The 25,319-nt window shown below is 45.9% G+C and overlaps 1 protein-coding gene across 1 annotated transcript in view; it reads right to left on the bottom strand.

Moving 5' to 3' along the window:
* Positions 1-25,319, bottom strand: part of Clpb (ClpB family mitochondrial disaggregase) — a 122,744-nt gene that overhangs the window by 72,966 nt on the left and 24,459 nt on the right. The window contains exon 4 of the mRNA XM_021640970.2: positions 13,082-13,185. Coding sequence (XP_021496645.1) covers positions 13,082-13,185 — 104 coding nt within the window. The remainder of the gene's footprint in view (positions 1-13,081; positions 13,186-25,319) is intronic.

Here is a 25,319-nt window from a genome sequence, read left to right as displayed (position 1 = left end):
TCTAGCTGTAGGGTGAAGATGGAACCTGGCCTTATCACGTGACAGCCTGAGGTGTGTAGCGAAGCACCCGAACAAGCTGGGTGGAAGCACTTCAGACCTATGGCCAAAATGAAGATGGTGGAGCTCAGAGCTGGCCAGACCACAGTGGTGACCCCAGAATTAACATGTGACCTTCTCTGGGGCATTAAAACAGGAAAAAAGAGTTTCTGAGCAGCTCTAGTTTCTGTGTACCTCTGGACACACTTGAGTGGGTGGTTAACTGTATTAGCTTGGCCTCTGGGCACATCTGAGGGATAATCTAGGTTAGCCTAGGCTCTGGGTGTGTTTAACAGCACCTATACTTTCCCTGTACAAGTCCTTTCAGGACTAAGAGTGGCCAACCCTTAGTCACAATCACAGTACTCACACTTAGTTATCCCCTCACACTGGGGAGCTTGTTTTTAGCCCACTGTAGATTAGGAGAAGGAAATAAGGCTGGAAAGGACACTTCAGAGTCAAGCAGATTGATCACAATCAAACATTGGCCAGGCAGGGAGGGAAAAGAACAGGACAATGAAGCTGAAAAAGGATTCCAAGCACAGCACCTCAAAAGGCCCTACGGGCATCTCTGAACTGCCACACAGGACATTAACTGCTGGATATAATGATAAACCGGAAGAAAAGTGATAGTTGGCTCAAGAAAGCAAGAAGGGTATAATCCATTTTACAAAGAAAACCCATCACTCATTCAACAAACAAGTGTAATGAGCACCAGCGCAGGGTGGCAGCTCTGGAGATGTACTAATGAATGAACAGGGCAATTTGGACTTTAAGATTAACTGTCTGAACTGAGAATTACACGGATAATGTGTTTTCACAAGTGTGATGGCGAGGCTATGCATACAGGGTGCTCACCACAAAAAGCAGGTGATTTCAGAGGGGCTACTACAGGTAAGTATCAGCAGAGGACCAGCATCACAGTCCAGCGATAAGCACTGTTCACGAGGTGCCCTCCCTGTTCACCGAAGTTTCCCTCCTCACTAATGCCTTCCTAATGCTCCTTCTCTCCTGGAGCTTTTCAAAGTGCTACTGCGCAGTCACTTGGCTGGCTAGCTCCTTTCCAGGCCTCTCACAGTCACTTTGACCAGTGGTCCTTTCTGAGTTTGAGGTAGGTATTGCTCCTGAGAGCCCATGTAGCATCTCCCCCGTCTCCCAAAGACATTCCAGAGTAATCCTCTGCTTCTGTGGCTGCGCTTCCAGACTAGCCTGAGGACACTGTCACTGCCCTCTTCACCAGATAACTCTGGGCTAGAGCCCAGAGCACAGCGCAGCCTGGTCATAAACACTGACAAATGCTTGTCGAATCAGCAAGCAGACATAAACTGAGTGCCTCTTGAATGAAAAACAAAATCTAAAATCCAAAACTCTTTATCCTAAACCTTTTTCAGTGTTAACACCTGATTTAGGGTGGGCTTGGTGACATATGGGAACAGAGGTAGGAGGATTTCAAATCTGAAGCTATCCCAAGCTACACAGGAAGACCTTGTCTCAAAAAAGTTCCTAATTTTGGAGCATTTGGAATTCATATTTTGGATTAGAGGTGTTCAACGAATAAACCCATACACAAGTATTCCAGCTACTCCAATCAAACCCAGGGACCTGAGATCCTTCCGGTGCCATGCACTTTGGATAGACATATTCAACACCTCACGTAAATAAAGTCCAGACATTTCTGTTTGTGGAAAACCACACCATCTACCAACAAATATCAGTGAAGGCAGCAGAGAGTGGCTGGTAATTGAGCAAGCTCTGGAGCCAGGCTACTTGTGTTTGAACCCTGAATTTACTGTGCAGACTCCCACAGTTTGCTTGACCTCTCTGTGCCAAACTCCTGTCTGTAAATGGAAAAAAAGAACAGGAACCTCTTGGTAGGCTGTGCTAAGATTCACCACTGTGAGAACAGGGGTTGGTAATAGCTTCTGGGGCACATCTCTCAGCGCCAGCCATTATCCTCTTTACCTCAGAAAGGCACAGGGACAGGACACTGCAGGTGTGAGTTAACCACCACCTGCTCTGTGCAGGGTCACTCAGCAGGGTCTGGGTAGAATCCTGTAACGCTGGCGCTCTCCAGAGTCTGCAAAGGTGTTCATTTTAGAACTACCCTGTGAGCTGTAAAGTTTATGCTCCCATTTCATAGGGGAACCCCAATATTCAGAAGCGTGACATTTGGTGCCCATAATGTGCTTGGCACGAAGCTTTCTCTACGTTGGCCAGTGTTAGCAGCCTGTGATCTCCAAAGGCTTAAATCTGAATGCTAGGTCCCTAGCAAATTTTTGGGCAGAAAAATTCTGGAAATAAGAAGGAAGTATGGCCTTTTTGGAGAAGGTGTGTCATTGGGGGTAGGCTTTGAGGTTTGAAAGCCCACACTTGGCCCAGTCTCATTATCTGCCTCCAACTTGTAGCTAAAATGTAAGTGTTCAGCAACTGCTCCAGCACCATGCCTGCCTGTCTGCTGCATTGCTTCTTGCCAAGGAATCACCCTCCTGAAACTGTAAACAAGCTCCAGTTAAATGATATTTTTTTTGGTCTTGGTTATGATGTTTCTTCATAGTAATGGAAAAGCAACTAAGACACAGCCTCATTGCTAACTACTGAAAGGGCCCAATTCCAATTCTGAGATCCCACACTCTAGAAGATGGATGGAGGTAGAAAGGGGGGGGGGGGAGAAAAAGGACAACATGGCCTTTTCTCTTGGGCAGGGATTATTCTGCCCAAGATTAAGCAAACTCATCCGAGGGACACATCCAAGCCTGTCTCGCCAGCTGGCCACCACAGTGGTCTTCCAAAGCCCAGAATTTAGGGCTGGCCTTCGGCCAGTGAACCACCTCCTTTTCAACAAAGACATCTTCCCACCCGTCTCTCACATAGGAGGTGGCAGGCTCCTCTTCCAGAAGCTGTTCCTGTCTCTGCAGGAGGTCCCACACCTCTCTGGCCACAGAAGAGTGACAGCCACAATTTGCTCATTTCTGCCCCTATCTCTGCTTGTGAATGTTAGAAAGTCTACAAATAAGGGGTCCACAGCCAGGGCCAGGGAGTCAACGGGAGTCAGGAAAAATCCCGAATAGCCTTGATGTAGCTCTGGCCATGTACCAATACTACTCAAACAAACAAACAAACAGTCCTCATGTCTCCCATGCTGAGAAACAAATTTAAGGTCTTCACCTTAAACATCACAGTCTGCCATATACTAAAGTCTATGTAAAATGGGTATGATAACAATTTGAGTAATACTGAAGTTAGTGCTTATGGTACTGAAATAACAACACTTATTACAATTAGTTATAGACCCCATATTTTATTATAATACAAAATAATTGTATCTTCTTTAAAGATACAATTCTTTAAATAAAATCTGACATAGATTGAGGGTGTCACTATATACCCCAGGAGATATATAGCACTCAGGAGCAGAGGCAGGTTTATATCTGAGTTCAAGGCCATTCTGGTCTACAGAGTGAGTTCCAGGCCAGTCAGGACTACAACATGAGACCCTGATTCCAATAAACAAATAAATCATTTAAAAAAGTACACAAATATTTATAACAAAGTATTTATAAAAGCCAAAGGTAGAAAAAAACCTAACATCCATAAATTGAACAAATAATCATTTTACAGCAGAATATTATTCAGACATAAAAAGGAATGAAATAATGTTATTTGCAAGTATGAAATGTATGCATATGTATGAAAATAATGCTAAGTGGAAGACGAACCATCTTCTACATATGGCTCTGTGAGTAGAGACCATCCATTTCAGGCAACCTATAGAGACAAGGTAGATTATTAGTTCCAGGGACTTGAGGGCAAATGAAGAATAGCTGATAATGTATGTGAGGCTTGCTATGATGTAAGGAAAGTGTTCTAAAAATGGATTAGGATGGGTTCTATAACTTGTAAATATAGCATAAATCAATAAGTTATATATTTTGCAAGGTGAACTTTACCATATGTAAATTAAATTCAATAAAGCTGTTATATTTAAAAGTATATGCCCCTTCACCCCCAAAAGTGATTGTCACGTTTAGTGGCACATGCCAGTAAACTCAGCACTTTGAAGAGACTTGAGAGATCAAGGCCAGCATAGGCTACATAATGAGTTCAGGGCCAGTCTGAGTTCTTATTCAAAAACAAAGAAAAATGTCTCTAAGAAGCCAGGCAAATTATCTGGCATTCAGGGAAGAGTCAACAAATCTTGAGTTCATATTATACTCTTCCTTCTGATGCCGCCCTGTGTGGCTTGAACCAATCCTAACACTATTATTGGAAAATGGCAGATGCTCATTTCATATTCAGTGAAGGGTTATAAGTACCACTCCAGTACTGTGGCAAGAAAATAATGGCTTCTACTTACTGAACTTCTTTTTTAAGTTTTTCCAGATAGGGTTTCTCTGTGTAGTCGTCGTGGCTGTCCTCATGGAGATCCACCTGACTCTGCCTCCCAGAGAGCTGGGATTAAAGGTGTGTGCACCAAGCCCGGCTTCCTAAACTCTTACTACTCTTACTTACGCTCTTACTGTGTGAGCTCAGGCCAGGCCTTTAAGTGACTATTTTCCTCACAAGAATGTCCTAGTCTGAGTCTCAGCTTATACAGACGGTTTACTGTGGCACTTAGTCAATGTCTGTCTGTCCAGCTCAGGCACTTGTCTTCTTTTCTGTATGATTATGACTTCCTTTGGGCCTCTTATTATTCTTACAGTGGACTTGCTTTATGACTCACACCTCCCGAGGTCTCGATCCCCCTTCCTCTCTGCCTTCCAGTAACGTCTAGCTCACACTAAGTTGACACTTTGTCCTACACAGGCGTCTGAAGTCTTAGAACTGTTTCATGCATACATTCTTGGAATGTGGTGAGTGCTCAAAAACACTTCTTTAGTGAGATGTTGAGCTTCTTTTCCCAAGAAGAAACTAGGTTCTTGAAGTATGGATATTATTATCACATTTATCCTTTACAGAATGTAGGAGTCCCTGGTGGCCACGGCTGGCTTCAGGTCCAGCCTCTACTTAAAAATGGTATCACAGACACCATACTCTCTGTTCATGGACTCGGAGCTTTCTCCCTAGGAACAAGGTCCTTCTTGACCCATGACCACCACAAGGGAGCTAGCATATACAGGCTCAGCAAAGGTGTGGCAGATTAAAGGGAAGAGTGGCAAGCAGCCTTCTGACAGGGAGCTTGGCTCATGCCTTCTAACCCCATGAAGAGGAAGGGGCGGGAGGGAGGCCGGCAGGGAACTTGGAGACTGCTCACTGACTTAGTGTGGCGGCCTCTCTGGCCCAGGGTTCCCTTACCAGAGCGCCAGGGGAGGCTTTTCAGACCAAGTCACACCTCCCCATCACCAACTGTAAGAAGGGGCAAACTCCTTAGAGTCTGTCACCAGTATGTATCGAACCCCAAATACTGCTTTCATTCCTTTCACTTCTCACCTTTCCTTATTCTTGGAGAAGCTCAGTGGTCTCGGGACCCTTTGCTTTGCTCCATAATTACTGTAGGTTCACCCTCGCCCATCCTAACCAAAGTACATTGTTTCAGCTCCCGGAATCTTCAGGGACAAGCTCGCAGCCAGAGCAACAAGCCTGTTTCTTAGCAGCTACGCAACCTGGCTGGTCCAACTTGGTCCCTCAGTGATCCCTGTCTCTGCACCTGCTTGTCTCTCCTCTGCCTTTTCTTCAAGATGTTAAAAACTCGCAATAAAAAACAAATACAAAACGCTGTAATTAATAGTCAATTCCAAGCCAACCAAGCATCTCTACTAATAAACCTCAACACTTGCAAAAAGAACAATAAATTCTGCCCCTCTCTGGTTCTGAGGTGGTCTCTTTTATATACTCTGTGTTGTGTGTATGCATGTGGGTAAGTGTGTCTACATATATATTTATTTTCTTTTATTTCCCATCCAGGGAGGGGCAGAATAATGAACTGCGTGCGTCAGGGAAGATGAATCTGAGATACTAGGGAGCAGTGCAGTAAAAAGATTAAAGTGTTATTATTGTTGGTTTTTTTTCCCCCATGGTCCATTGTGACAGCTCGACCGTCATCTGTAAAAAATGTCTCAGCGAGAGATAATCATCGGAAACTCAATAAAGCGTCAGGGGGAGCCTCAGCCCCCATCAATCACTGGGTGCCTGGAAAATTTCAGTCCTCTGTCTCCCTTCCTGCTATCCATATAAATGTCTCTAATATATTTTGTGTGGTGTGTGGGACCCAACCCTGATTTGGAACTTTTGATGAAAAAAATATTTATACACAAAATATGTAAATCAGTTAAAAATCACAAGACTAGCTCTTTGCCACCACATCATACTTTTTTCTTATTTTTATAAATGCATTGAATTTATTCTTTTTAATAAAACATGTCAACTACTCTCTCTCTCTCCCTCCTAAGAGAGAAAGACATATATCTATGTAGGTTTGGAGGGCTAAAAGTATGGAAACAATTAACCTAACTGGGTAATACATTCATCTTGAAGTTGGTCAAAATGTCTGATGGAGTAACAGACCTCCGTCCACCCTGCCGATTCTATGGCAGTGCTGAGTAATGGCATAGCCAACTACTGGCTCTGAGGGGCAATGAGACTCTTGAGTGGACCTGCACAACGGTGAAGAAGAGTCAGGGCATTAACAAAAACAACCTGCGGAAGAGCTTTTAGCCTGCTGGCTTCCCAAACCTCTGCAGAAGCCAGAGGTCTTGGCATACTCAGTGAGAGGCACCTTCAGCCTGGTATGGTCTCTGAGCTCTATACAGGGGAACGAAACACCTTTTGTTGGCATTGAACATCACAAAAAAAAAAAAAAAAAAAAAAAAAAAAAAAAGATGGTGTGTGTATCTTAGAGCTAGAATTACAGTTACGATCCACCAGATGCAAGTGGAAACCAAACTCTAGTTCTCTGAAGGAGCAGGAAGTGAGCTCAACTGCTGAGCCATCTCTGCCGTCTCTGGACATCGCTGCTTTTGCCTTCGTTTCCTTTGGTAAGTACATAATGTCGAACATGTTGCTCCTGACAGGGCATGGCCTCCTTAGGCATCCTTAGAGAAGTGCCTTCCCTTCTCTGCCCTTGAAGCACTCTCTCCTCTAGGACCTTGGCGATGCCTGTGTTTGGTCTGTCCTCGTCTACTAGTGCTGTGTTGCTGTGGCTTGTTGTTCACTGAAAGACCTTCTGCTGCCTGGACGGTGTACCCTAACATGCTCATTCACAGCACTCTATTTCCCACCTCCAAGCATTTTGGACATGGCACATCCCTGCTTTACTCACACTGACCTGTCCTTCGGCAGCTGCTTCAAATCTTCCTAAACTTTGAGAATCAAGAACAATTTTATTTCCTTGCTTCAAACCAACATTTTTTGATCTGAGCTCTGATGTGATCTGTACTTCTGACTGGACCCTTGTCTAATGTGGTCTTGGTTACATCCTCAATCTTCATTATTATTAGCTGCCATTCTTAGACGCTTTGCTTGCATGATTATCTTGTATTTTCTCAAGTACTTTCATAACTATGTCAACTGACTTTCCCCCACCCCCAGGGTTGGGAGCAAAGGGTCTCACAATGTAGCCTCCGCTAGCCTTAAACTTTCAATCTTCCTGCCTCGGCTTGCTGAGCGCTGGGATTAGAGGTGTGCGACACCATACCAGCGATCGTGACTCTTGTAACAAATCTGCGGCGTGAAAAATATTCTCTATGAGAGAACCAGCATAGAAACAGGACAAAATGTCTGAGGTCATATCATCAAGTAGTGGACAACCCATTTCTTAGACTCAAATTAATATTTGGCTCTCTGAGGACACTGGGTCAAAAACCCTGTAGTTTCCTATGGACATAATGAGAGTAATGATCATGCTGAGAAATGAACAGAGGTTTTCATTAATAGAATTCCTCCTACACTCCCGGCTTAGAAGAGGGATAAATATATTACTTCTAGCTCTCCTAATCACTTTCATTTTACAAACTGGAAGAGCACTTTTGAGAAATCTAGTGAACTCTTCCAGATGTCCCAGCTACTGAATGGTCTATAAACCCACCACAGCCTAATTAGGCACATCTATGAGTAAAGCTAAGAGTGGCAATCTAAGGTCTCCTCTCCAGGGGCACCAAGGCCAACATGTGTTCTTAAGGCAATCTGAGCATAAGACTGCAATTAGCAGCTGTAATTTGGACTGTGCTATTCGGGGGGGGGGGGGCAGTGGCATACATGCAGGGTTGGGTCTTTGGGGGTTAGACCCAACCTCTCTCCTGGGCGCCTCTGTACTCCCGTCAGTCTGGATTCTCTGGAGTCATGCATTCTCTGCTGTGCCCGAGAAGGCTTGGGCTCACGGTGCTTAACTTACACACTGGGTAGTTAGCCTCTATGAAACAGATGTTGGTGAGACCGCACCTAGCACGGCCAGGGGATGGGAAGAACTATTATAGTAGAGAGAGCAGTTCCATTACCGCCAACGGGGACTCCTAGCCACCTCCTGAACTCCAGGGCACTTGTCCACTGGTTTGTGATTCGCCAGCTTGCACAGTCTTGTCCCCAATCTGAAGGCAAGAGATGGGGAGGTCAGCTGGAGCAGGCCAGGACCTATTACCCCTATGGGAAGGGGTGGTGGGAGGGCTTGGCTCTGGCAGGTCCAGTCTGACAAGCCTTTATCCCAGAAGAGCCCTGTGCCAACCCAGTTCTTCAGGACTCATCTTTATTCAGCTGCCACTTGGAGCTAAGAAGAGAACCTGACTTATAGCCTGTTCTGGCCACGTTTCTATGTGTTTTATTGTTTTAATTGTACATATGAGAGGCACTCAGAGTGCTCGCTTGCATTCTGACAGCACCAGACACTGGATGTTTATAACCATTACTTATAAGCAGCCTGCGGCATCCGCGGCTGGGCGACTTGTTTACTGTTACCACTAATTTAATGCATCCTCCACCTGAGGATCGGAGCCCACCACCCACAGCCCAGCCACAAGTGGAAGTCTCCTGCATGAGCTGGTGGGCTGAGGCTCTGAAGGGAATGAGGTCACGACAGGGAATGAGCTGGCAGAGGTGGCTCTAATACCAGCTGTCTGTCATATCTGTGCCATCTGTGTCTCCTCCTTAGAATATATTTGCTGCTCCCCCCCCCCCTTAACCCTGAAGCCCAGCTCAAATCCCACTTCCTCTGAGCTTATTACTTGCTCTATGTGGAGCTGAGCATTCAGAGCCATAGAAATCATACAATTTCAGAGACCTTTAGCCCATATAACCCAGTGACCCATGGCAAGAATCTTCTTTAAGAAAGCCTTGACGGGCAGACATCCAAGCCTGTTAGTGCCCCCTGGTATGTCGCTCACTATCTCCTAATCAGGTGTCCTGACTTATACTGAGCCCAAACCTACCTACAGAGAAGAACTTCATGAAATGCCACTGACTTTTTCCATACGTGTGGTTATTGCCAATCCTTCTAACCATCCTATAACATGGGTAGTTACTTTTGTATTTCGGAGAAGTCTGAAAGTCAAGGACTTTATGTCAAGATTACAAAGTCTAAGTCAGCGACAGGGCTTAGAAGATGAACCATGGCTGCCTGGCAGTGTCTCGTGAACTTTTTTCAGGACATCATTATAACTGTGTCACCACTCTGGGAGCTGCAGAGAACGGAAACACCAGCCAGGCCAAGGACATTTCCCTACCAAGTGCTCCTGGGGCAGCTGCACTAGCAAGCCCATCTTCACCCCAAACACCAAGCTTGCTAGAGGGCACAGAGCTGCAATGTGCCTGGCGAAGTAAGCAGGCTTTCCCAAGGAGCCATGCTGGCATGTAAGGCACGGAAAGGCTTTCCTAAGCACGGCTGACCTATGACAGGGCCTCAGCAAGGACAGCAAAGACAATTCTTCCTTCCTCAGGCTGTGTGTGTTCTGAGCAAGCAGTATAGATACAAAGCATCTCCCATCTTTTGGCTTCCCGGCTGGAGGATTATTCTTAGCCAACCTGGCAATCTCCAACTCGCCCTTAAGATCCAATTCAAAGTCACTCACCTAATGACATGTCCAAGACAGCCTGCTCTTAGACAAAGATTACCAGTACCTCATTCTGTGAGGCGTACATTCTTCATAAAACTCGCTACCTTTGCCTTCTCCACTCTATAGCGGGGCTCCTTGCTGAGGTCCATCTTACTTGACTAGAAGAACTGCTAAGGAGCCAGACCATGTATATTCATTTATATATTCCCAGCATCTGGCAGAGTGCCCAAGATGCAGTAAAAGCAAGCAGAATTATAAATGAAAGGAACTAATAAGCAATTATAACTGTAGAGAACTTTGTGATTCACACGTCACATTATTTATATCTGGATCAACACAGCGATACTGACAGGCAGATAAAGGGTATACTACTAGGGTTAGGGAAATCTGGCCAAGGTCACAAGTTATAATCTACCATATTCCCTTAGTATCAAGGATAGTTTGAGACTCAGAGAAATAACAATTATAAAATGTAGCAACTCAGTCCTCTGAAGCAAAGAACTGTCCAGCTTGAGCCTATGGCTTTTTTGTGATACGAAGACTCACTGTTTTAAGTTCTTCCTCACACATCCCCAGCAACATCCCCATCCCCAAGTCAGTCAAAAGAAAAACAGACTTCCACTATCTATTTCACCAGTGAGGACGACCAGAGCTGGGCACAGCCTGGCTCACAGCAGCCAGGCAATGAATCGTAATAGAGGGGGAAAAGACAAGGTGTCTTTAGATGTTTAAGAAGCTGCTAAGGGGTTCTGAGGGCATCTGACCTTTTGATCCTGGAACCTGATGATGTGGTCTAAACTACGTTAGGCCAGCCTCATAATTAACCTGGCAGCCAAAGAAGAGCCCTGAGATGACATCTATGAACTGCCATTACCCTAGTCCCAGCCAGAAAGCAGAGAACAAAGTACATACCTTGAAAATAAACTTGCTAGTCTCATGCCTACTAGCAAGCACTGTGACAGCTCAGTATCTCCAGCTCTAGAATGAGTTTTAAAATCAAGGTTCTTTGATGATTACTGAGCACCTATAGTCACTAATGCAAAGGAGTAGGAAAGTTCATTAGGACGAGGAAGGAAAATGAATGCTGGATACATTTTTTATTTTAACAAGAAATGGTAGAAAAAAAAATCTAAATTTTGTGGACAAAACAGAGAAGTGGAGGATGGAAAAGAAGGCACTTGTTGATGACAGCTGTTGATGACAGCTGTTGATGATATATGTTGAAGCTGCCTTGCCATGTGCTGGAGGACTCTGAATCAATGGCCTTATGATCATCTCATCTTAAAAGTATGTGATAGTAGGGAGTGTGTCTGCCTGCAAGGGTGGTAGTACCCAGACATGTGATCAGTAAGTAGTTCTGAATAAACCTCTGAACCTACAGAAAGCCTACCTTAACTGCAGGCCATACACAATGGGAAGAAACGGTTAATACATTATTTTTCTTTCATGGCAGGCACAGAGTTAAAAAGAACTCAGAGAGACTGGCCAAATGAAGAAATGAATAAAGTTTCTTCATGCACCATCTGTGGTTGCTTCAGTATTGGAAACAAGTGGAGTAGTCACCCCTAAGACCAAATGACCCATAAGGTTGAAATTGTACACAATTTGGCTATTCCCAGAGAAACTGTGTTGACCACTATTGTATCGATCTAGAATGAATCTCAGCATCAACCTACAGGAAAACATAAGAACACAAAGCCACCTGGCAGATAGCAAAAGCTGAACTAGAGTCTGAGAAATCTGCTAAAATTATCAGTGCAGAAGAGAAGGTATTCAAAGAATCAACACTCCCGGCCCCACCATCTAAGCTTCTTTGCTTTCCTGGAAGAGCACCCAAAGAGTAGACAGAACCAAGGAAAAAGCTGGGCCTGAGTGAGAAGAGGATGGCCCATCAGCCAAGTCCATTCTAGGCAGCAAATACAGGACAGGTTTGGTGCTCTTGAACTTCTCTTCTGTTTGAAGTATAAAGTGAACACTCTTCCAGCTCAGGGGAATTCACAGCGGCATAGGTCGTGGCATATACATGGAACTGTCAGCAGGAAAGTAGAGAAAAGACATACGGGCAGGCGAGAGTTCAAATAATCCAGAAGAGGCCAAGCTGTAGGGAGTGCTCAGAAGAGCAGTTGAGGGCACGGTAACTTCACACTTCATGTGGGCACAGTGCCCGGAGGCTCTTAGACACTCTAGTCATGCCACTGCGCTGAGAAACTTTTTCCCTGGGCTACGAAGAGCCTCACCAGTCACTCTTCACTCATTCAGAGGGCTGAGCGCAGTGAGTTTCTCCTCTACTGAATTTCCTCTAGGATTCAAGTGCTGACTTCAAGGCAGTCAGCAGGGCCACTGTCCTGCTAGTACCAACTCTAAAGCAGCCTTGTCCTTGTATCCAAGCCTCAGAGAAATAGCATCTGCCTGGGTAATGGCAGACCCTGGGCGGGAGGCAGGCACAGTCTGCACAGGCAAAAGCTCAGATATAAAACACACATTTGTCTGCACTGTACCTTGTGTTGTTCTCAGTTTTGTCCCCGAAGAACTACTCAACAGAGACACATGGACTGATTGGACCAGGTGCTGTCCAACAGACAGGTGCCACACACCTCTTTTCAGTCCCAGCAATCACCACATGACAACCCACGAGGTATTAAAAACGAGCCCATTTTTACAGCTCAGAATACCAAGGCACAAAGAAGGTCTGTTCCTTGCCCTAGGGCACATAGCAAAGGGCCAGTTCCAGAGATAGGAGCACACACTGAAAAGCAATATTCACAGTTGTACCTTAGAGACCTCTATGACTAAGGGAACCATGGCGTTCTGTTCTAGTACTGGGACAGGTAAGTATCCTCAACCATTTCACTGGAATCTGGTCCACTGCTTGCTTCTCCGAGGCTCCCCAGGCTCAGAGTACAGCAGGTGAAATATGCCCCAACTCAGCTAGGCCATCAACTTAGGCTCGGAACTCCTTCCCCAACACTTCCGAATCTATCCCAAGGCCTTTGGGATACGCACAAGTAGCCGCTCACACTGAGCACTGCTTGTGGAGAAGCACAGAGCAGGAGGGCAGCCCAACCTACCTTCCAAAGAGTGGACTCCCTTTTCATTGGCAGTCTTGTAGACACTGCTGAAATCATCCCCAAGGTTTGGGTCAGCTCCAGCGGCAAGAAGGACCTGCACCACACTGGAAACAATTAAAAAAACAGGTCATGAGGGATGGTTTCCACTGCAATAGGACAAACAATTCATTCAACAAGTACTTATCAAATGCCTACTCCATTCCAGTGGCTACGACATTCTATGGGCTAGACTCCATGTGGCGTGGATGGAGCCTACAGACTGTGGGAAGGAAACAACTGCACAATCACAGCAAAGAAAATTAGTTTGAATAGACACGAATGCTGAGAGAGAGTGTGGTTGGGGTGAGGACAGGGGTGACAGGGAGAAGGAAGGGGTGAAGACTGAGAGGGGCAATACATTATGCATTTCCATCAAACAGTCTAAGAACAGATTTCATTCCTAGAAATACTCCGAGGAATAGAGCCTCTGAAGGAGGTGAAGACCTCACAGCCAAGTGTGAAAGGTTAGGAGGAGTACATGCGCGCTGGTGTACTAGGAGGGCCCAGGGGGAGCCTGAGTAACGCCTTCCGGCAAGACAGAGCAGGACAGCAAACAGGAGGCCAGGGAGCTCAGCACTCTATCTCAAGTCTGAATGACAGGAAGGACACTAGGACATAGGGAAACGCAACCTGACTGCATGTGCTTTCTTCCACACACACCCACACATCTATGGACTCTGACAACACTGAAATGAAAGTGTCCCTGCAGATCCACCTCCTTAATCCAATCCCTGCAGATCCACCTCCTTAATCCAATCCCTGCAGATCCACCTCCTTAACCCAATCCCTGCAGATCCACCTCCTTAACCCAATCCCTGCAGATCCACCTCCTTAACCCAAGAGCGAGCACTGCACAGTTTGGCATATTGAGGTCCAAACCTCTGCAACTAGAGAACCCTTGCAGAAGCGGGAGGGTTAGGTGCTGGCAGAGCCCTGAAGCACAGGGGCAGGCAGGGGGCCCACTGTCACACGCGCACCCAGCTCCACGATCAGTGCATGTTAGCCTCCCTTCTGTCTTCCAGTATGTACCGTCCTGCTGATCCTCATCCCCCAAAGAAGGGTTTCAGAAAGAAGAAAGATGTCATAGAACACAGGATATTTGAGTGTTTTTTCAGTAAGCACATATATAATTTACAGTAACTGGGTCATATATATATAAACCAAATGCACACACCCCCTTTTATGCAGGTCAGAAACATAATTTGTCACAGTTGTAGAGTATTCCATTATGAGATTATTCCATCTTTGTTTTATTTTATTTTATTTGACACAGGGTCTCTGTCATCTCTCTGTCCCGAAACTACAGAGACCAGGCTGGCCTCAAACTCACAGAAGATTTGCCTCTGTAGTGCTGGGATTAAAAGCAAGCACCACAACTGGGCACAGTGGTGCACACCTGTAATGCCGGTACTCAGGAAGGCAGAGGCGGAATGCCGGAAGGTCGAGGCCAGTCTGCTCTACCAAGTGAGTCCAGAACAGCCAGAATCCCTATCTCGGAAAAAAAGAAAAGGAAAAAAAGAAAAAAAGAAAAAGAAAAAAGCATGCACCACAGCCAGCTATTCTGTCTTTTTTAACCAATCTTTTATTGTAAAACAGAATGTCTCTAATATTCCTATGACTATCAGATAAATTACTAGGAGATAAAGTTCTAGGAGAAAGCATAAGGAGTTCTTTGTTTTCCCCACTGAGACAAGTGCTTGCAACACAGCCTTGGCTAGCCTCAAGCTCGTGACAATCATCCTGCCAGCTCAGGTTCTGAGTGCTTGTATGGGAGCACAAGGCACCAGGCATGGCTAGGACAGCATTTCAAAGGACTTCGCTAAGTATCAGTCTGGACTCACTGCTTCATTTTCATGGGCAAGTGTGAGGCACACAGGAGCGGTGCCCACCTTCCTCAGAAGTGTGTTCTTCCTCTCTTTTTAGAGCAGAGCACGGAGCCACGTTGCTGCTCTAACTTTTATTTCTCTGACTCCTAGTCAAGCTGAATTTCTAAAAACGAGGCAGAATAGTCTGTTGTTCCCTGTTTCATGAATTCCTTATCAATGTCCTTTGTCAGACTTTCTCTTAGTGAAAGGTAATTTTTACTTTTTCCAGCTGACCTTCAAAACAGTTAACACTTCGAAAGGCATAAGTGTCAGGTGTATCAAACAAATCCCTGGGATTACCAGAACTATTAAAAAGCCAGACCTCGGTTCCAGTTTCCTCTCTTAGTTTTCCAGCATTTGCAACCAGCAGTGCTGATGGCTTTTCCATGTATCACCTGGTTTGAACCCTGTTATCTTCAACAGGTACCACACCTGGCTCAGTAATTTCTGGAACAATTTGGGCACAAAGAGGCCAGTAACAACAATAATGGCTTATGACTTGTTATAATTACATAAGTGTCTTTCTTTAGAGGAAGACTGAAGAGATAAGGCAAAGTTAGGAACTGAGAGTTTTTACTATGGGATGAAGGTCCACTCTGGTGAGAGAGTACACTATCAGATAAGTTTTGTTTATAATATTTGTATGTCTATATAAAATTTGTAACAACCCATCAAATAAAATACAACTCTGTGAGTACACATTTAATCCCAGCACGTGGAGTATCCAAAGTCCAAGGTCATCCTCAGCTATACAGTGAGTTCAAGGCAAGCCTGGTATACAAACAAACAAATGCCAGGACTGATGGCTCATGCCAGGAAACTCAACATTGGGTCGGCTGAGACAGGAGGAGTGCAAGAAATTTGATGCCAGCCTATAAGTGTGAGATACTGCTTAAAAAAAAAAAAAAAAAGAAAGAAAGAAAGAAAAGAAAAGAAAAGAAAAGAAAAAAGGTAATCTGTTATTTTTGAGTCAGTCTCTTGAGGCGCTACACAGCCAAGACTGGTCTAGAACTTCTAAGCCTACTGCCCCCACTTCCAGAGAAGTAGAGGGAAAACTCTCTCGCAGGCTGATAACTAATAGTTGTAAAGGTTCCAAAATTTAAACTCTCCCACTTCAAACTTCAAGTTCCTTTATTATGTGTCACAGCACGCACACGAGCCTTTACCTGCTGAGCTGCCTTGCTAGCCCTGGCGGTGGGGGAAGTCACCACTTTATAACCTTACGTCACCACTGCTGCGTTCGATGAGTGCAAGGCCTTGAGGACAGCACTCAACAACAAACGCACTCCTGTGTACCTGATCCTGTGGCTGGGCTTCAGGGAAGTCTGGAGAAGTACGAGCTAAAACACTCAAACTGAGGAGTGGGCAGTGTGGCACTACACGGGGACCTAGAGCCCAAACGCAGCCCTGTCACTTAGAGAAGGTGACTTGGGCAAGGCACTCGGCTTAGAGCCTCCTCTCCTTCACCAGAGTAACAGGAGATAGCAATGCTCGAAGCAGACTATGAGCAAAGTAAATTCCATAGTGCCTGCATCTATCTGGAGAGACATAGCCTATTCTCTTGGCTGACACAATCACAGCAATAACTTGAATCTGGGCCTGAACTAGCCAGCGTGAATACAGGCCTACACAAAGTAGGTAGCTCTTCTACAGTCTGTACAAGTTGACATGTTTTCAAGTCCAAATGAGAGGGTTTGTCAATCTAAATTCAAAGGGACATGATTTGGTTAATCCTCAGCTGCTGTGTCCAATCACTATCCAATCACACCCTCCTCTCATGGCAGGTTGTCCCTCTAGGCAGCCAGTGTCACTAACTGTGCTACCTCGGCCTCTCCAGGTTCATGAGTATTGATTCCATCTGTCCAATTTGCAGGCTGCAGGACGTGTCCAAGCAACCGTGTATGCTGCCCTTGGCCTGGCGGGCAGACAGTAGCCTGGCAGGATGGGAGAGGAGAGTGGCTGGGACCGGCCCTGGGCCTGCTAACCCAATCAGAGAAATGGGCAATTCACTTCAAAACTGGGAGACTAACGAGAGCAAGCAATCCAAGACAGTGACTCATTGGCAACCCTGAGAAGGTTCCCTTCATTTCTGATAAAACTCAAAAGGCGGTAGGCAGCCCCACTGATGGAAGACAGGCCTAAAGCAAATGAGGCTGCTCCGTATCACCCATGGCTCCAAACACGCTGCCAGATGGCTATGAAGTTCTCTCTCTAGCAATGGTCATATCTTACAAAGTACCTAGCACAGAGCACCAGATCTTTGGTCAGTGCCTTCTCATGGAAGCCAGCAGAGCCTTGGCTAGAAAACTATTTACCTCTAGCTCAGATGACCAAAGATGCTCATTGTGGGCTACAGCAACTTAGACAGGCTGGAGGGGTGAGCCAGGCTAGAGAAGGCAAGTACAAGGCCGCTGAAGGCAAGCTTAGCTGTAAGCCAGGTACAAAGATTGCCAAGAAGTTCACAGCAGTGAAGGGATGCTAGGAATGAAGTGATTTCTGCTTCTTTTCTGCTATGGAAAAACTCCCTGGTCCAAAGCCTGAGTGGGAGGAGAGGTGAGCACAGGAAAAGGTGGGTGAGCTAGCATGAAGCGTAAGGACAAAAGCTGACAGCACAGTGGTAGGTAGGGTCTCCTAAGGATTAACTGGGACCTCTGCTGTGGTGCCGGCATGCTGGCTGCCGGGTTGCAGGAGGCTCAGCCACCACTGCATTAAATATACGCAGCTAGTATCAAACAGGGTGTGGCCTACACCCTACCTTCATCATTTGACCAAAGGAGGCAGGGGACATCATTCAATTCAACAGGGTTTTCTCTAGCCTTCAGTCTTTATTCAAAGGAACTACTCAACCCTTATTAGCAATTCTCTTAGGCAGCTCAGGATATGGCCTCTGGTGGTCTATAGAAAGATCTGCCTATCTCAAAGCTAGATCATCTCCAGATGACTTACTTCTCTTACCAAGGCAAAGAAGCAGAGTATGTCTATAGAATGAGAGGTGTACTATGGAGCCTTCACTTCCTCACACTGATTCTCAGCTATCAGTCTGTAGCAAACACTTGGCTTCAATTTAGATGTGAACAGACAAGCTATGACAGAGTAAGAGAAAACAAAGCAAAACAAACAGAGGAAGGATATGAAGTCACTTTCCAGAAGAGGACACCAGAGAACAGATCAGAAAGCATATAAGAGTTCTCGAGTTCATCTGTTATTAGAGCAATGCAAACTAAAGCAATAACAAAATACTTATTTAAACGCAACATATGGACAAAAGTTAGAAAGCTGAAAAATACCAAGTGCCGGTGAAGACATGGGGATCTGGGATTCTTCATGAAGTGTCATAGACTGCTGCAGCCATGCTTTATTGAAACTTCTCCTGTAACACTTCATCATTTAAAGTGTTCTTCCTGTGACCCAACACATCTGCTCCTGAGAACATATTTCCTTGAGAAAATCTCATACAGGATCATAAAGGACAATACAAAAGACTGTTCATCGGAGCATTTTGCAGTGGTAGGAGGTTGCCCAGAAGCAAGTATCACTGGGGGATGGAGTTGAATGTGGTTGAAACATGCTAGGACTTGATCGAAGTCAAACTAATACATGGACAAGTAACTTTCTTGTTTGTTTTGTTGAGACAAGTTTTTCTCTGTGTAGCCTTGGCTGCCCTGGACTTGCTTTGTAGAGCCAGCTGGCCTCAAGCTCACAGAGATCTGCCTGCCTCCGCCTCCCGGAGTGACGGGATTACAGGCGTGCACCACCACACTGGCAGGCTTTTTAAGTGGGAGTTGAGTATCTACTTCTATCTACACACTGAGCTGGGCTATTTGTTGCAAAGGTTATTCCTTCTAGAAAATCTCCTCAACTTAAAATTTCTAAGTCCTAACTTGATCTTCCGAATTGAAGAACACCTGCATCTTACTTTCCTCAGCACCAGGCCCTTTCCAGGTTGCAGACAATTCCTAGACAAAACTGAGGACATGCTTGGGAGAGTGGCCCCCAAGTGGCAGTTCCTGGGATTCAGGGAATTCCCTTTGGAGCCACAGCTAATTAATTTGTTGATCGGGCAGTAATTAGATTAGAAGTGGGAGTGCTTGCCAGTGAGCTGCTGCTTTCAGGCCCCAGCGAGGGAGAGCACTTGCATTGATCAGGCTTGCTTTCTGGTTTCAGTAGCTGCAGTGGTGAAGGTCTTCACATTGCTTAAGGTAGAGAAGGGAAGACTGGTGTGAGTTGGGGCTGGGATGGACCAGCTGTATTCAAGATGGATGCTGAGCAGCTGGGGTTGAAGCAAGAAAGGCAGAGACTCCAGGTCATCCTGCATGACGTTAAGCTTCACAAGACGCTCCATATCTTCTTCCTCTTCCCCATCCCATATGTTGATCTCTAGTCTTCACTTACACACACATGCACACACATACATGAATTCTTTTTTGCAGTGCTGGGAGTTGAATCCAAAGCTTTATACATGAAATAGAAACACTACAACCGTGAGCTAAACCTCCCACCCCACTAATTTTTGCCAGCACTGATTTAACCGTAGCTAACTGATTTAGCCCACTGAGACAATGTTCTTTCATCTAACCTATCAGTATGTCTTTGCACATCATTTAATCTGCCAATTTGGTTGGCCTCAATGAAATCAGTGACATATAGCTACCGAACAGAACACAGCCCCATGGCCCATCACTTGACTGGCTCTGTAGTCTTCTATCCGTTCATATAGAAACAACTAAAAAGGTTATTCACCCTTTATTAACGTAAATATGTTGCTTCCTACAACATATTTTATTCATGTAGATAGACGGCACAAGAGACAGCTAGACACCCCACTGGAACTCAACACATCAGCCCTGTCTAACTCCCCACTGGAACTCAGCACATCAGCCCTGTCTAACTCCCCACTGGAACTCAGCACATCAGCCCTTTCTAACTTAGACCCTGCCCCTGCAGCCCTGCTCAGATAAGCAGCTTACAGCACAGACACACTGGATGATGTCTCCTAGAGAGGAGGTATGGGTGTGGACCCTATCACAGTCTCGAAAATGACAAGCCTTTCCTCCGCAGCTCAACCAGATGGCACTGGGTGCCTCCCTGCCCCAACTGACACTCTACAGAAGAAAGAGCACTGAACACACCACCCCAGGTAGGGTACAGAATTGAAGGGGGTGTGGAGACTGATACCGTCATGTTAGGCAAATGAGCTGGCGCAGCTTTCCATTGAGCAGTGTCTTGGGTTGCCTGAGGTCGAGGCATGCATCTGCCAAACTAGAAACGGGAGCATGCTGCAATTGGAATATCATTACTACAAAACAGGATTATCATGAGCAACGATTCTAAATGGGATTAGAAATGATTCTTTGTTACTCAGAGATAATCGGCCACAGCAGCAGCAGCGGAGAAACATCAAGCCCTGAACACTTTTCTGGAGCATGGTACTAGCATTCCAGGCACTTGGCCAACACCCTTGCCCACCCTCCTTGCTGGGAAATACTGGGCACTGTCCTGCATTGGGCAGAGGGCCACCTGGGACAAAGCCAGCTACACAGCAAGAATCCTACTCAGGGGTCCCTTGTTACAGGCCAGCTTCTCAGGGGGAAAGCAGTGAAAAGAGAATCCCAGAGTCCTACTGATTCTTAGTCATCTAAGAGTTACTGAGACAGGTGCCAATGCCACTGCGTCTAAGGCAGGCCCACCTGAAGGCCCTTCTGGGGAAGCCAGGAATAATAATGGAGGCCCTTAACCTCACCACTGCCTACTCTATGCCAGGGACTGCTCTACACAGCTTATGCATAGTTAGACTTTCAAACCTCACAGCGTTGAGGTAGACCTGCTTATTATCCTATTTACAGACGACGAGATAAGCACGTAAAAGTTAAATAACTTGCCAAGTAAGAAGCAGAGTTTGAATTTGAACACAGGTAACTGACTCTAGAGCCCACAACTGTTTACATACTAGCTAGGGATGTCCAACCTTATAACACTGAGAGATGATGTTGTCTTCTCCAAATGTCTTGGGCTGCATTTGTGGATATCCCAAGATGAAGACTGGACATACCTATGCTAGACAAGCAGTCACTCGGGAGAAAGGTGGCCAATGCTTATAACCAGGGTATTTGTGCTGGATAGTTTTACGTCAACTTGACACAAATAGTTTTTAGTCAACCTGACTAACATCATCTGAGAGAAGGGAGCCTCAATTAAGAAAACACCTCCATAAGATCTGGCTGTAGGGCACTTTTTACCTAGTGATTGATGTGGGAGGGCCCAGCCCATTGTGGGTGGTGCCATCCCTGGGATGGTGGTCCTACAGGCTCTATAAGAAAGGCTGAGCAAGGTACAGAGGAAGCAAGCCAGTAGTCAGTGCCCCTCCATGGCCTCTGCACCAGCTCCTGCTTCCAGGTTCCTGCCCTGTTGAGTCCCTGTCCTCACTTCCTTCAGTGATGAACCAGATGTAGAAGTGTAAGCCAAATAAACCCTTTTCCCCCTAAGTTGCTTTGGTCGTGGTATTTCATCTCAGCAATAAAAACTATAACGCCAAGAGTCTTCCCTTAGCATTCCCTGGTCCTAGATCCTGTCAGCCCCTCCTTCTAGCCTGTTTTACCTCTGATCCAGGCAGCAGCAAAGGAGGCTGCCAGAAGTCCAGCAAGGACAACACTGGCCTGCTGGTGCCAAGACCACCTGTGGAGCCTCTGGGTGCCCGAGGGAGAGGCCTATAGAATCTTTCCTGTAGGACAGCAACCTGGCTGAGACTGCTGGTTTTTACAGAAAGGCCTTAATGGTCTCCTTGTCTGGGTGAGGTGGAGGGAAAATAAGCAAATGCTAAAGCTAAAAATAAATGACTGCTCTGAAAGAAAATTAGATGGTCGTCAGCCAAGGATGGCAGCATCTGAAAATTAACAAAGCCCAGGTACCACATCCAGGAAGGCCTTGGCAAATGCGTGTTAGCCACTCATTAGCTCGGTTCCTCAGGGACGCCAGCCAAGCAGGGCAGGCAGTGCCGGGAACCAGTCCTTCCGATGCTGATGAAGTGCACTTGGGGATGGGGGTGGGCAAAGGCAAGAGGAGGAGGGAGGCTCTCCTGGGGAATTTTAAACAGTTCTGCTGGTGTCCTCGCTCTGCCTCGGCTTCTCACCTTCTCTGAGGCAGCATCTGTAGGGCAGGCCCAAAAGGACTCAAACCTGAATGTCTACAACACGGGCCTCTTCAGGATCACAGTAACAGCCTCACTGTTTAGGGGTCTCACTAACCTGCAGCCTAAGGGTTGGAGCCCAAGGGTGGTGGAGGAAAAGCCACACCCCTGCCTAAGCCCAGACTTTCTCCTCACAGGAATGAGGCGTCATATACCTTGTGAGCTTACTTAAACCCCATTCATTCTCTGCCAAAGGTGATTCTCATGATTCATCAGTAGCCATCCGTCATGAAATCACTGATCTCCACTCTCTACTAACCATAGAACACAGTACTCTATCGCTGGACAGCGCCGACAGAAAGAATTCAAAACACTGCAGGAAACCATCTGCATTAACCCTGACACCACAAGCAGGCACCCTAAGCACACCATCGGCCACAGCCGATAAGGACTATTAGAGAAGGCGGCAGCCTGTATTCACTTATCTGTTTATTCATCTATAGCAATTTACCTGCTGTTTTTTGAGACAGGCCCTCACTATACATAGCCCCAGCTGGCCTTGAACTTATGGTGTGATCCTCCTCTGTCTCCCGAGTGCTAGGATTACAGGGGTGCCTACGCCTTATTTATTTTGCCTTTTTAAAGTCAGATTTCACTCTAGGCCAGGCTGGCCCAGAATGGATTCCAACTTGTGGGACTCGCTCTGCCTCAGCCTTTCAAACACTGGGATTGTAGATGTGATCCACCATATTCAGCTCTGGGATGACACAGTCAGGTTTACTGAAGTATTCATGCTTTGAAGTATCATCTATTCTAATATGCACACTTTTAAAGATTTATAACTTTTTTTTTAAGTCAGGGTCTCAATGTAGATGTAACCAGATTGGCCTTGACCTCACTTCGTAGTCAAGGACAACTTTTTAAGATGTATGACTTAATGCAATTTGATAATTATGTAGATAACCACATGTAATCACCACAATCATTAAGACAATATTTCCACCATCACAAAAGGTCCTTCTACACCCTCTGTTCTCCTGAACCCAAGGACTCATCTGATTTCTGTCCCTAGAACACCAGCTACCTTTTCCAGAATATGACACACATGGAACTTTACAGTAGGTGGCTTTTGGTGTAGGCTCTGCTTCAGCATAAGGCTCCTGGAGAAAGCTTTCTGTTTGTTGTTGCATGTACTGAGCAGCTCCTGTCCCCCTGTGTGCAGGTGGGCACAGCTGTGGATGTGCGGAGACTAGAGGAGGACCTGGTGTCAGGCGTCATCCTCTGCACACTCTGCTTTATTCCCTTGTGACAGGGTCTCTCGCAGTACCTGAAGGTGGCATTTCAGTTGGGTTTGCCAGATAGTGAGCTCCAGGCATTTGCCAGTCTCCAACCCTTCAAGACTGATTTATGCTGATGTGGATATGCACTCATAACTGAGCTTTTTTTCTTTTCTTTTTTTTTTTTAATGTGGGCACTTGGGATTAGAACTCAGGTCCTCACGCTTGCACAAGCAGGTGTTCTCACCAACTGAGCCACTACCCTAAACCCCTTGTTCTCTTTTTAAAAAGGCTGAAATTTACTGCCAGGGGCATGGTGGTGCAAACCTTTAAAGGAAGCAGAGAAAACAGCTCTGTGAGTCTGAAGCTAGCTGGGGTGACTAGTTAGACCTCAACTGAAAGAACAGATTTACTTTGAATTATGTTATGTGGAGGGCAGGAACGTGCAGATGCCTGTGGAATCCAGAAAAGGCGCTCAATCACCTGGAGCCAGTGTTACAGGTGTTTGTGAGCTGCCTGGGAACGGAATGAACTCAAGTCCTTTGTAAGAGCAGTATGTGCTCTTGAATACTAAGCCGTCTCTCCAGCCTCCCTTGCCTTCGACCCTAAACTAGGGGTATTATTCGACTGTATGGATGTACCACAATCTGTCCGTTTGCTACCTGATGGACACGAGTGATTTCCAGGTTTTAGTTGTTCTAAGAATAGAACAGCTACAGATGTTGGCATAGAAGTCGTATTTCTCTAGGCCAAGTACCTTATTTCTCTAAGGAGTTGGTATCTCTGTACCATGCGGCAGACATGCGCTTTCCTTTTGTAATAAACTGCATGGCCATTCTTTTCACAGCTTTGCAACATTTCCACCTACCCCTTATTTAAGTGAAACATGTCAAGTCTTTTGGCCACTTAAAAAAAAATGTAATTACTTGTCTCCCCACCCACCCACTCATGACAGGGATTCTCTGCGTAGCCCTGGCTGTCCTCAAACTCAGAGATCCGCCTGCCTCTGCCTCCCGAGTGCTGGGATTACAGGCGTGCACCACACCAGCAGTTGCTTGTCTTTTAACTGATTTGTAAAAGTTCTTTCTATACTCTAATATCAGACATGTTTTCACAGCTTGTTTGGGGAACTGAAACTAAAATGATCTAAATCATGCCTTTTTTAAACGATACCACTTCTCTCTGCACATAGACGCTGATGAAGGGGATAAGAAAGACAAACTTGCCAACACCCTTGGCCTATTGGGCCTTAAGATCAAGCTGTGTTTGGTGTCTGAAGACTATTTTTTATTTCCACTGCGTGCTACCAACCACCCCAGGACTTGAAAGCTACATCTGGAGAAATGACTGTCCTAAAAACAGCTTTTACCCCCCCCCGCCCCCGCCTCCCACACTTCCCAAAGCCCTGTTCTGGTTCGCCAGGCTTCTGGAATGGTCAACAGTCGTCACACTCCATTGGTGGCTATTGTCCCCTGGGAAAGGTAGGAGGCTCCCAATCCATCCTCCAGTGAAAGAGCAAACAGTAGAGCCTGTGGCTTCTTGGACATCAAAGTTGAGCAAACAGGCCTGGCAGACCCCGCCTCTCCGCCTACATATCCTGCAACTGCCATCTGAAGGAGCTTCTCCAAGCGGGTCATGACTTTCAGCTTGTCACCGCACACATCAAAGTTTCCACCACACACGAACTGGGTGCCCGGGTTCGAATCAAGGCGCTGGACAACGGATACTCAGACATTGTGCTAGCTTTAATCCTGTGTTTCCCCAAGTAATTAAGCCTTCTTGCTTATGAACTTGTGACTAAGTAAAGCATCACTGAGAGGTTGTAACATCAAAGTGCTGTCCACCGTCTGTCCGTGTTTGGTAAAATTGGATTTCTTTTCCATCTTAAAGAAAAACTAATTGAATTTCATTGAAAGCTCCTTATATTTGCACTA

The sequence above is a fragment of the Meriones unguiculatus genome, chromosome 14 (assembly GCF_030254825.1).
Source record: "Meriones unguiculatus strain TT.TT164.6M chromosome 14, Bangor_MerUng_6.1, whole genome shotgun sequence".
Lineage (NCBI taxonomy): Eukaryota > Metazoa > Chordata > Mammalia > Rodentia > Muridae > Meriones > Meriones unguiculatus.
This window is presented reverse-complemented; position numbering and strand designations above follow the sequence as displayed.